We start from the raw sequence: 12,581 nt of genomic DNA on the forward strand, positions 1-12,581 counted from the left end.
GGGACCAGAGGAGAGAGGAGCCGGGGAGAAAAAACGCCTCGTGCGAACAAAGTCCATATCCTGGCGGAGCTCCTGACGCCTTTCGGAAAAACGCATGTCAATGCGAGTGGCTAGATGAATGAGTTCATGTAGGTTAGCAGGGATTTCTCGTGCGGCCAGAACATCTTTAATGTTGCTGGATAGGCCTTTTTTAAAGGTCACGCAGAGGGCCTCATTATTCCAGGATAGTTCAGAAGCAAGAGTACGGAATTGTACGGCGTACTCGCCAACGGAAGAATTACCCTGGACCAGGTTCAACAGGGCAGTCTCAGCAGAAGAGGCTCGGGCAGGTTCCTCAAAGACACTTCGAATTTCCGAGAAGAAGGAGTGTACAGAGGCAGTGACGGGGTCATTGCGGTCCCAGAGCGGTGTGGCCCATGACAGAGCTTTTCCAGACAGAAGGCTGACTACGAAAGCCACCTTAGACCTTTCAGTAGGAAACTGGTCCGACATCATCTCCAAGTGCAGGGAACATTGAGAAAGAAAGCCACGGCAAAATTTAGAGTCCCCATCAAATTTATCCGGCAAGGATAGTCGTAGGCCTGAAGCGGCCACTCGCTGCGGAGGAGGTGCAGGAGCTGGCGGAGGAGATGATTGCTGAAGCTGTGGTAGTAGCTGCTGTAGCATCACGGTCAGTTGAGACAGCTGGTGGCCTTGTTGCGCTATCTGTTGTGACTGCTGGGCGACCACCGTGGTGAGGTCGGCGACAACTGGCAGAGGGACTTCAGCGGGATCCATGGCCGGATCTACTGTCACGATGCCGGCTGGCAGGAGGTGGATCCTCTGTGCCAGAGAGGGATTGGCGTGGACCGTGCTAGTGGACCGGTTCTAAGTCACTACTGGTTTTCACCAGAGCCCGCCGCAAAGCGGGATGGTCTTGCTGCGGCGGTAGTGACCAGGTCGTATCCACTAGCAACGGCTCAACCTCTCTGACTGCTGAAGATAGGCGCGGTACAAGGGAGTAGACAGAAGCAAGGTCGGACGTAGCAGAAGGTCGGGGCAGGCAGCAAGGATCGTAGTCAGGGGCAACGGCAGGAGGTCTGGAACACAGGCTAGGAACACACAAGGAAACGCTTTCACTGGCACAATGGCAACAAGATCCGGCGAGGGAGTGCAGGGGAAGTGAGGTATACATAGGGAGTGCACAGGTGAACACACTAATTAGAACCACTTGCGCCAATCAGCGGCGCAGTGGCCCTTTAAATCGCAGAGACCCGGCGCGCGCGCGCCCTAGGGAGCGGGGCCGCGCGCGCCGGGACAGGACCGACGGAGAGCGAGTCAGGTACGGGAGCCGGGGTGCGCATCGCGAGCGGGCGCCACCCGCATCGCGAATCGCATCCCGGCTGGAGGCGGTATCGCAGCGCACCGGGTCAGTGGATCTGACCGGAGCGCTGCAGTAGCGAGAGTGTAGCGAGCGCTCCGGGGAGGAGCGGGGACCCGGAGCGCTCGGCGTAACAGTATGCCAAATGGAAAAGGATTAAGGCAAACTAGAAGAATGGTCAGAACTCTGGCAACTGAAATGTAATGTGGATATGTGCAAGATAATGCACATGGGACGTAAAAACCCTCGGGCAGAATATAGAATATTTGACACAGTCCTGACCTCAGTATCTGAGGAGAGGGATTTAGGAGTAATTATTTCAGAAGACTTAAAGGTAGGAAGACAATGCAATAGAGCAGCGGGAAACACTAGCAGAATGCTTGGATGAATAGGGAGAGGTATAAGCAGTAGAAAGAGAGGAGTGCTCATGCCCCTGTACAGGACACTGGTGAGACCTCACTTAGAAAATTGTACTGGAGACCGTATCTCCAGAAGGATATAGATACTCTAGAGCAGAGGTCTCAAACTCAAATTATCTGGGGGCCATTGGAGGTAGCGGCTAGGTACGGCTGGGTCGTATGCGCCCCTCATATATAATGCCCCCTTCATGCGCCCCTCATATATAATGCCCCCTTCATGCGCCCCTCACATATAATGCCCCCATAATACGCCCCTCACATATAATGCCACATCATACGCCCCTCACATGTAGTGCTCCAATCATGCGCCCCTCACATATAATGCCCCATCATGTGCCCCTCACATATAATGCCCCAATCATGCACCCCTCACATGTAATGCCCCATCATACGCCCCTCACATATAATGCCCCATCATACGCCCCTCACAAATAATCCCCCCATCACGCGCTCCTCACATATAATGCCCCCATCATGCACCCCTCATCATCCACCAGCAGTAGCACCCCCATAGTCCACCAGAAACCCCCCTCCCCATTCCCCCATTGGTAATAGCATGAGCTGATGGATGATGATGGGGGTGCAGTTTCCCCACATTAGGAAGGTAGCAGTTTCCCCGCATTAGGAAGGTAGCGGTTTCCCCACATAAGGTAGGTAGCAGTTTCCCCACATTAGGAAGGTAGCATTTTCTCCACATTAGTAAGGTAGCAGTTTTCCCACATTAGGAAGGTAGCGGTTTCTCCACATTAGGAAGGTAGCAGTTTCTCCACATTAGGAATGTAGCAGTTTCTCCACATTAGGAAGGTAGCAGTTTCCCCACATTAGGAAGGTAGCAGTTTCCCCACATTAGGAAGGTAGCATGTTCCCCACATTAGGAAGGTAACATGTTCCCCACATTAGGAAGGTAGCATATTCCCCACATTAAGAAGGTAGCATGTTCCCCACATTAGGAAGGTAGCATGTTCCCCACATTAGGAAGGTAGCAGTTTCCCTACATTAGGAAGGTAGCAGTTTCCCCACATTAGCAAGGTAGCAGTTTCCCCACATTAGGAAGGTAACAGTGTTCCCACATTAGGAAGGTAGCAGTTTCCCCACATTAGGAAGGTAGCAGTTTCCCCACATTAGGAACCTAGCAGTTTCCCCACATTAGGAAGGTAGCAGTTTCTCCACATTAGGAAGGTAGCAGTTTCCCCACATTAGGAAGGTAGCATGTTACCCACATTAGGAAGGTAGCAGTTTCCCCACATTAGGAAGGTAGCAGTTTCTGCACATTAGGAAGGTAGCAGTTTCTCCACATTAGGAAGGTAGCATGTTCCCCACATTAGGAAGGTAACATGTTCCCCACATTAGGAAGATAGCATGTTCCCCACATTAGGTAGCATTGTGTGTCCCCCCCTGACACAAACACACACAGGCACACACACAGAGACAGACAGACACACACACATACACATAGACAAACTTACCTGTCCTGTGCTGTGCTTCTCCTCTCCGGTGGCATCCTGATGAGTGACATCCCTGACGTCCTCCTGCGCGGGTCTGCGGAGGGACGTCACATGCGCGACGTCCATCATCAGACTCGGGCTGGCCGGCCAACCGGAGATGGGGGGGGGGAGGCAGGGTAAGTGAAGGTAATGGGCTCTATTGGGCGGGGTGGGGGTGAAGTCTTCCGGCATTTAGCGCTGCTTGCCCGAAGCAGGGCTGAATGCCTGAAGAAGTCACCTGCCCGGCGCCTGGAACTGCCCGGGCGTCGGGCAATACAAATTACACATCCCTGGTGTGGGCCGCAAAATTTTGTTCTGCGGGCCAGGAGTTTGAGACCCCTGCTCTAGAGAGAGTTCAGAGAAGAGCTACCAAACTAGTACATGGATTGCAGGATAAGGCTAAAAGGACCTTAACATGTATAGCTTGGAAGAAAGAAGAAACGGGATATGATAGAGACTTTTAAATACATAAAGGGAATTAACATGGTAAAGGAGGAGAGCATATTTAAAAAAATAAAAACTACCACAAGAGGACATAGTTTTAAATTAGAGGGGCAAAGAAGTATTTACAGAGCAGGAGGATGGGGGCTGCTGTCAGAGAAGGAGTTAGCTAACAGTAAGAACAGAGTTGCATTTGCTGCCTGAAAATGTAGTATTCATGCTGATGTTGGAGGGAAGGATGGCAAAGAATATCAAGCAGCCAGAGAAGACAACAGAGACCACAGGAGCCACATCCAGGTAGTGTGGTAGCTTTGGAGATTTCAAAAAACTATATATATATATATATATATATATATTTTTTTTTTTTTTTTTTTTTTTTTTTCCCTTGAGTATCCCTGGGGTGCTCTGGGGAAGTTAAGAAAAATAAAAATGCCCCAAAGCCACAGCCACCACAATACCTGTTCTGTGTCTCCTGTATTTTTCCATGTGGTTTTGTTAGCTCCTTTGGCCCCTGCTGTCTACTAAATATTATTTTTCCTTGTTTGCAGCACAGACTACAACTCCCAGAAGTGCAGCTCTGTGTAATGGCTGATTGCTTTCAATATCTGTGTGCATGCTGTAAACACACTGTACAGGTCTTTCAGACTATCTCCAGCAATAAATCATGCTATGCTCCAAATTGTAGCAGTCAGTGATTATATCTATACAGTAAAAGAGCATTTATGCTGAGGAAACTTAGAATCTTCACTGAGCTTTTCTCTCACGCAAACACAGGGAAAGGAGGGGTAGGGAGAGGGTGTGTGTGGCTGTGAAGCCAGAGCTCTAGACCAGACAGAAATCATCACGTGGTGTTGTCTTAAAGGGTGGGGCTAGTCTCAGTAAGGGGTTTACTCCAAGACAAAGTGGATCAGATAATGTGACAGCTGAAAGAGGGAAACTGCTCTATATAGCAAATGAATGATATTTAGACAATTACATAGGTTGGTGAGAGGGAAAGGATGGGCTATGGGTTTAGTTCCTCAGAGTACCCCTTTAATGGAAGCATTAAGAAAGCCCCAACCCACACACGCTGTGCATTGTAGAAAGCTGGGGCCAAGTTCTGTAGACGAGCAGGTTTTTTTTTTTTTTTTGCCCTTTGGGAGGTTGTTCACACAGTCCGTTTTGGAAAATCACTAAGGCAAAGTTTCCACTTGCCCCCATGGCATTTTTTCATTGAAAAACACTGGCCAGATGTTAGCTATAAATCAATAAAAAAATACAACTTTTTTTTTCCACTTTGCGTTTTTCAGTTTGGCGTTTTTTAATTTTTTTAAAATCCTTTTGGTCACTCTTTTTGGGCATTTTTCAGCTCCTTGGCGGTTTAGCAAAGTCGCAGCATGTTGAGCCCATGGCATTGTTTTTCCCCTGAAATCGTGGCATTTTTCTCCCATAAGAAAAATGCCATGTGGGTTTTAACTTTGTTGGACTTTAGCGATCCAAAAAGAGATACCTTTTTTAATAAAATTCCGTAGGGTACCATAAAAAAACTTTATGGTAATAAATAATAATAACAAGATAACGTAGTGATGGAAAAAATGTTATTTAACGAAAATTATATTTTTATAACAGAATTTATATAAATTTTTAAACAGGGATCAATTTATGTGTGCGGGCAGGGCACTAAAAATGTTTGATGGGAGTAGTAGTACCTGTACTAATTGACAGATCGCCCCGGGTTCTGTTGCGATCCTTCTGTATAATTTATCGATGCGGCCGGCTGCTCTTCTATGGTCCCCTGCACTGCCGTATATATACACCTATTCATATTCCCCGCAGAGAGCTGTGATTGGCCAGATGGTTACAGCCAATCACAGCTCTCTGCGGGAAATATGAATAGGTGTATATATACGGCAGTGCAGGGGACCATAGAAGAGCGGCTGCCCCCCCCCCCCCCCCCGCATCCATACATTATACAGGAGAATCACAGTGACTCTGCTTCATGCTGGGAGCTGTAGTACCTGCATTAATAGACAGATTGCAACAGGTGTCAGAAGTTACACTTGCTGCGATCTGTCTATTAATGCAGGTACTACAGCTCCCAGCATGGAGCAGAGTGTGCTCCATGTTGGGAGTAGTAGTACCTGCAGTTAAGGACAGATCACAGCGGGTGTCGCTCCTGACACCCGATGCGATCGTCCTATCTATTGCAGAGTTACGGAGCGGCTTTCTTCTGCGCTTCACATCTCTGCACTATACTCCGGCTGGCCACTCAATCATTCATATTTCCCTCTGAGAGCGGTGATTGGCTGCAACCATCCGGCCAATCCCCACTCTGGGTGGAAAATATGAATGAGTGATGTGAATTTCTATTCACATCACTGGCCGGCCCGGAGTATAGTGCAGAGATGCGAGCGCTGTACAGAGCCACTCCACATCTCCGCTATATTTTGGACGATCGCATCGAGTGTCAGGAGTGACACCTGGGGCGATCTGTCTAGTAGTACTACCCAAAAAATTTAAAAAATAGAGAAAAAAATGTTGTTACAAAAAATTTAAATTTTGTTAAAGGAATTTTTTCCCATACCTACTGCATCCTTTTATTTATTTATTTTTTTTTTTTTTTTACCCAACAAATTTTGAAAAAAATGCAAAAGGGGCCAAAAGGAGCCAAAAACGTCAGATGCAGGAAATTGCACTGGCTTTTTTCTGGTGGTTTTTTTCATTGAAAACAAGTGGAAACTTAGCATAAGGCAGGTTTTGATGCAGATCTTTTAGACAAAGCCAGGAGTTGATTTAATAGAAATGAGCCAAATAAAATAAGGATTTACTTCTTCCCTTTTTAGCCACTGCATTAAAAACTACAGTGGCCTTCTTTTAAACAATGGTACGTGTGACACCTGCTTTATGAATCTATTTCATGTAAAACACATAACACATTCATTCATACATACAACATATATTGTCTCAATATTCAATTTTTATTTTATTTTATAGAAATCTTTGGCTATAAAAATGTGACACGTATTCCAGCTGGTGCAATGCATATTAAGGTGGTTGATCAAAGTCGAAACATATTAGGTATGTAAAAGAACATTGCTTGTCTTATTGAAAATACCAATGTTTTTAAAATAAAAATATTTTCATATTTTACAACTGTTGTTCTTCACCTACTTTTTTTGTATTTTTGCTTGCAGAAATATAGATAGCAATGTACAATAAAAGATCATTAGATCTCCATCCGCACTATGTTTTGTTTGCTTCAGTTGTCTCCCAGAATTGTCAAGGCTCCCTTTAAGCATGTTGCATTTTTGTGTTTGCGACTCCATACAACAATACAGTCTGTATGGTTTTATAGGAGAGAGATATATGGACTTTTTGTGCTGTTGTGGAAGGCTTTAAAGAGTACCTGTCATCAAACTAAACTTAATATATTGTTCCACTATACACAGTACTATTTACTTGCTCTTAAAATTCTCAACCTTTATATGTTTTTAATGTGATTGAAAAAATGGCCACTAGGTGGCTCTGTTCTGTTCCCGGCCCCAAGTCAAACAGTTAGTTTGCTCTCCTTCCGACCTGACAGGAAACTCAGGAAGTGCGTGCGAGACATGGCGAGGCACAGCTCTCGCAGGCTTCAGTGACGTCGCCCCTGCTGGGGAACACCCACTTTTTCCTGCCGGGAGCTCACACAATGTGAACAAGGGGAAAGGTACAAAAATTTTGTAAGGGCAGGAGGGTTGTTAGTAGTAGTTAGGGAATATAATCTGAGTTAGTTTAGAAAATATGGTTAGATAAGGGGAATTTATTATTGGTCATTGTTTGTAGTTGCTTTTCTTTATGTTTTTGTTTTTTTAGGAGTTGAGCAACATTTACTGAAAGTTTTTAAAATGTGTAGTAACATTTGGCTATTGCGGTATTTGGGTGGTATCAACGTTTATGTGAACCAAATTTATTATTAAATGGTCCCATCGCATGTGTGGTCCCATCGCATGGGCTCTTCCCGAAGCCCTTGTGACGGTGGGTACCGAGGTAATAATCGGGGGTTAGCGCTAACTCTTTTTGGGGCTAATGCTAAGCCCCGGCTTAGTAATGGATTCCATCAATAAGACGGCTTCCATTACTAAGTCTGAAAATTCAATAATAAAAAAAAAACACAACACATTGGAAAAATTATTTAAAAAAAACACTTGCCCACAGCCCTCATTAGTCATTTTATTAAATGGGGAAAAAATCCAGTTCATCCGCAGTATTCGACCAAATCTTCCATAATCCTCTGCATACACGAATCTTAAATGAAAAGAGAAAAAAAAACCACAAAAAAATTGCTTAGGACATTTTTTAGCACTCTGCTGGGGAGAGCGCTCATATTGCAATGTCTTCCCAAACAAAGAGCCTTAAATTGTTGCAAAACTACAACTCCCAGTTGTAGTTTAGCAACAGCTGGAGTCTCAGTGTCTGGGAGGACACTGGCAGAAGGGTCTGTTCCCATTATACAAAACGTACAGCCTCACACCCTTAGTAGCCTTGCTCCCGTCTGTAGCTCCACCCCCTAATGACATCATCACTAAGGGCAGAGCTACACGGACCCAGCCGGGAGGGCGATAAGGGGACTTCTTCATCTTCTGTATACACTATATACAGCTATCTATAGATAGCTGTATACAGCATATACCGCCCAAAGGGTTGACCTACACTGTTCAGCAATGTAAGTTAACTCTGTCCTTGCTGGGCTGACACATAGCGTACAGCTCAGCAAGGGGCTAAGTGAGCCAGCAATGTGTAGACTGTATACACATTGCAGGCTCAATGTAAGTTCTTGCTGGGCAGTAGATATATGACGTATATCTACTGCCCAGCATCAGCTGTTCTCCCGGCTGAGCACAGCTGAGTCCCGATATTCACATCAGGATGATCGCAACAGGTGTCAGGAGTGACATTTGCTGGGATCTGTCCCTTACTGCAGGTAATACTGCTCCCAATATGGAGCACACTCTGCTCCATGCTGGGATCTGTAGTATCTGTACTAATAGACAGATGGCCCTGGTGTCACTTCTGACACCCGTTACGATCTGTCTATTAATGCACGTACTACAGCTCCCAGCATGGGGCATTTTGGGAGCAGTAGTACCTGCAGTTAAAAGGGTTCTCCACTGCACTGCCTTCCAGAGCTCCGCTCGCAGCGTCCGGAAGTTTATTACTCCGAACGCTGTGTGTGGGCTTCCGTGTTCGAGGCCGCCCCCTCGTGACGTCACGAGGTGGCGGCCTTGAAAACGAAAGCCCGCACACAGCGTTTGGAGTAATAAACTTCCGGACGCTGCGAGCGGAGCTCTGGAAGGCAGGGCAGTGGAGAAACCCTTTAAGGTCAGATGACAGTGGATGTCACTCCTGACACCCACTGCGATCCTCTGGTATAGGCTATAGAAGCGGAGGCCGCCGCACTTGTCTGGTCCCCTGGCCGCACTATACTCCGCTGTGATGTGAGGTTATCTTCACATCACAGATTCGTATATGCCGCTGGGAGCTGGGAGTGGCCTACACCATCTGGCCAATCCCAGCTCTCAGCAGGAAATATGAATCTGTGAAGTGAAGAGAACTTCACATCACAGCGGAGTATAATGTCGGGCACTGGAGCATAGAAGTGAGGCTGCCGCCCCCATCTATAGCTCATACCAGAGGATCTCAGTGGGTGTCAGAAGTGACATATGCGGTGATCTGTCTATTAGTACAGGTACTGCTACTCCTATCATGGAACAGTGTGTTCCATGCTGGGAGTAGTAGTACTACCTAAAAAATCTAAAACAAAAAGTTAAAAAAGTTTAAAAAAAAATACACATTTTTTAAAACACATAATAAAATACATTACTAATAAAAAGTTCTACAAAATTAATTATAAAAAATATATTATTTTTAGAATTAAATGGCTCCTTTCTACATAATTTTTATATTGCTGACTAGATTTTTAGTTTTCTGCCCGCCCACATAAATTGATCCCTGTTTAAAAATTAATAAAAAGGTTGTTTTAAAAAATAAAAAATTTTGTTAAATACAATTTTTTTCATCACTACTGTATCTTTTTTGAAATTTTTTAAAATAATACCCAAGAAATTTAACAAAAAAAAGGTATCTCCATCACTTTTTTGGATCGCTAAAGTCCAAAAAAAGAATAAAAGCCGCCTGCAAAAACGCCAAAGTTAAAACCCACATGGTGTTTTTTTTTGGTGTATTTTCACTCCCATACTCCTATGGGAGGAAAACTCCAAGATTTTCCCAAAAAATACGTTACACTCTGAATTTGAGGACGTTTTTGAAAACCAGCCTCTGAGCCCAAAAGAGCTGAAAAACGCCCAAAGGATAAAAAAAAAAACACCAAAATGAAAAACGCCAAGTCGATCTGGCATTTTGCAGTTCACTATTGACTTGCAGCTACCATCTGGCACTGCAAAATGGATGTTTTTATCAGCGTTTTTGCATGAAAAACCTCAGTGGCATTCTAGCCTAAAACTACAATGGGGGGAGATGCACACATATACAGAAGACTTCTTTTCTCACTATAGGAAATCATAAAATGTTGCAGTATCTTGTATTACCTTTTTTATTGGACTAACAGAATTTTGTAGAGACAAGCTTTTGGGATTCCTCCCTTTATCAAGTCCAATAAAAAAGGTATTACAAGATACTGCAACATTTTATGATTTGCATCACTGGACTAATACGGCTAATGAAATTTACCTCACTATAGAAGTAAAAACACCAAATATCAAACATTTATGGCGCTTACTGTTCACAAGCCACAACTGTCTGATATGGGAATATCTCTTACATTTAATTGTGGCCCTTCGGAATAGTTGAATTCTGACATTGTGGTACTTGAACAAAACATCATGAATACGTGGTATACACAGTGCCTGACCTTGGTCGTACACTTGACTGGACAGGTTGAAATTCATCCTATTAGATCCTTTTTAGCATGCAAAATACAGGGGCAAGGTCAGAACTAAGACTAAACAAGCAAATGAACTACAACTGACTTATAGAATACAGCTTGTATATAAATCCTTTATGCATACTTATGTGTTTCAAAAAAACTATAAGACAGTCATCTGTTTATTCCTCCTTTCTACCCCCTCTTCTACATTTTGGAAAAATGTGTGTAGTTTGTGGTCTGTAATAATAAAGACACAATGTTTTTTTTTTTTTTTTTAATCAACAATATTTGCTAAGTGTATTAGACTTTTGACTATGTAATGTTCACTAATGTTCTAATAATATTCACTTATTCCTATCATTAGCCCTGATGAGCTTGAGGACGGGCTACGTGATTAATGGGAACTGGGCAATGTCCAGGTCTGGAGTGTACAAAGTGGCAGCGACAGAAGTACACTATTCCCGTGCCACAGCCAGTCATGAAATCTTGGAGGCATCTGGGCCTACTGATGAGGATTTGTATGTTCTGGTAAGACACCCATTATTATTTCTATCTACTTAAAGGGAAACTGTCATCAGTGTCATCTCAATAATCTGCTGCTACAGACAGTGTGGGTGACACTGATATCCGTGCTCCCGTTCTCTCAGTATCTTCTTCTTTTTCCTCCGTTCGTCCGACAGGCTTGGGGCATGGGTAAAGCTTCATGACGTCACCGCTGCTGTTTCTCTGCTGGGCCCAGCTGCAAGCATGCTTAGGGAAACAGCAGCAATGACGTCACAAAGCTCCGATATGGCAGCTCAGTTTCATTGAAGTAAATGAAGCCAAGTTGTTATACCAAATATAACCTTAAAGGGGTACTCCACTGGCCATCGCTCAAAACATTTAGCTCCGAACACTTACATTGAGGGGGTGGGGCGTGATGTCACAAGGGGGCGTGGCCGACCCCCAAAGTGCAAACACAGCATTTGGAACTAAATGTTCCGAACAGTGGCCAGTGGACAGTGGCCAGTGGAGTACCCCTTTAAGACAGGTGTGTTGTGGTTTTTGAACAAAAATTTGCTCTGTTGTCTACTCCTGAAGTAGAGATCATAGCTTTGACTCCTCCCTGGCCTGGAAATTTTCCACTTTCTGTATGTATGTTTAAAAAGGTTAAATTCTTGCTGCCATTCAAGTATCAAAATATAGGGCAGGGCATGTCAGACATCCATTACCAGGCTCCACAGGGGTCCCACAGGGACATTCCACAAGCAAGAATGTATCTCTGTTCTAAGTTTAATTTTGTCTTTAATTATAATGGACAAAAAAATAATCAATAAATTGCACATTTTTGGAGCAGTTTACAGCCCCAAAAGAATATATTTTGTAAATTATATATTAGCGTTGCTGTAGCCTCAAAAAAGGGCAAAACATTTTTAAAAAATTTAAAATATGGCTTAAAACACGGTCCAAATGCAAAAATTGTCTCAAAATACTTTCTATATGTTGGATTAAATTTCTAAAAGGTTCAAAACTCATTTTGGCTGTAAAAGTGAGCCTGCAAAAACAGCATGTGCACGTAGTCTTATGAAATTCATAAGAATAACATTACATATGCTCAATAATGGACTGTATTCTGTCAGTATTATTGATCTGATCTACGGTGGGACCTAACAAATAATGTCAGTATTATCGGTAGGACCTACCGAAATCTGTCAGTATTATTGATCATACACCATGGTGACCCATGTGCGGACCTCCTTAATGTGTAGGAGGAGATTATGCACAGTGAGACCACTATTCATATGTAAATCATGCCTGTGGGCAACTCCCTGAACATAGGATTAGTTCCCCCGAATGAATGTTGTGTCTATCCCGCTATGACGGGCGGTCATTACATCATTGTGACATCATGACCTGAAGTCACCAGTAATTTAATATATGTGACTTTATGCCTGACTATTTACCCAGAATATTTAAAAGCTCATTGATTTACG

The 12,581-nt window shown here is 44.0% G+C and overlaps 1 protein-coding gene across 5 annotated transcripts in view; it reads left to right on the forward strand.

The window, feature by feature from the left end:
* The window catches only part of ADAMTSL5 (ADAMTS like 5), a 123,065-nt gene that overhangs the window by 62,050 nt on the left and 48,434 nt on the right, over nt 1–12,581 (forward strand). For 4 of the 5 annotated variants that reach the window (XM_056516561.1, XM_056516552.1, XM_056516580.1 and 1 more), the window contains exons 8-10: nt 6,678–6,761; nt 7,267–7,392; nt 10,973–11,136. In XM_056516561.1, the coding sequence (XP_056372536.1) occupies nt 6,678–6,761; nt 7,267–7,392; nt 10,973–11,136 (374 nt within the window). The remainder of the gene's footprint in view (nt 1–6,677; nt 6,762–7,266; nt 7,393–10,972; nt 11,137–12,581) is intronic. The other variant, XM_056516570.1, reaches the window with a different exon arrangement.

Source organism: Hyla sarda, chromosome 1, assembly GCF_029499605.1.
Source record: "Hyla sarda isolate aHylSar1 chromosome 1, aHylSar1.hap1, whole genome shotgun sequence".
Taxonomy (NCBI): Eukaryota; Metazoa; Chordata; class Amphibia; order Anura; family Hylidae; genus Hyla; species Hyla sarda.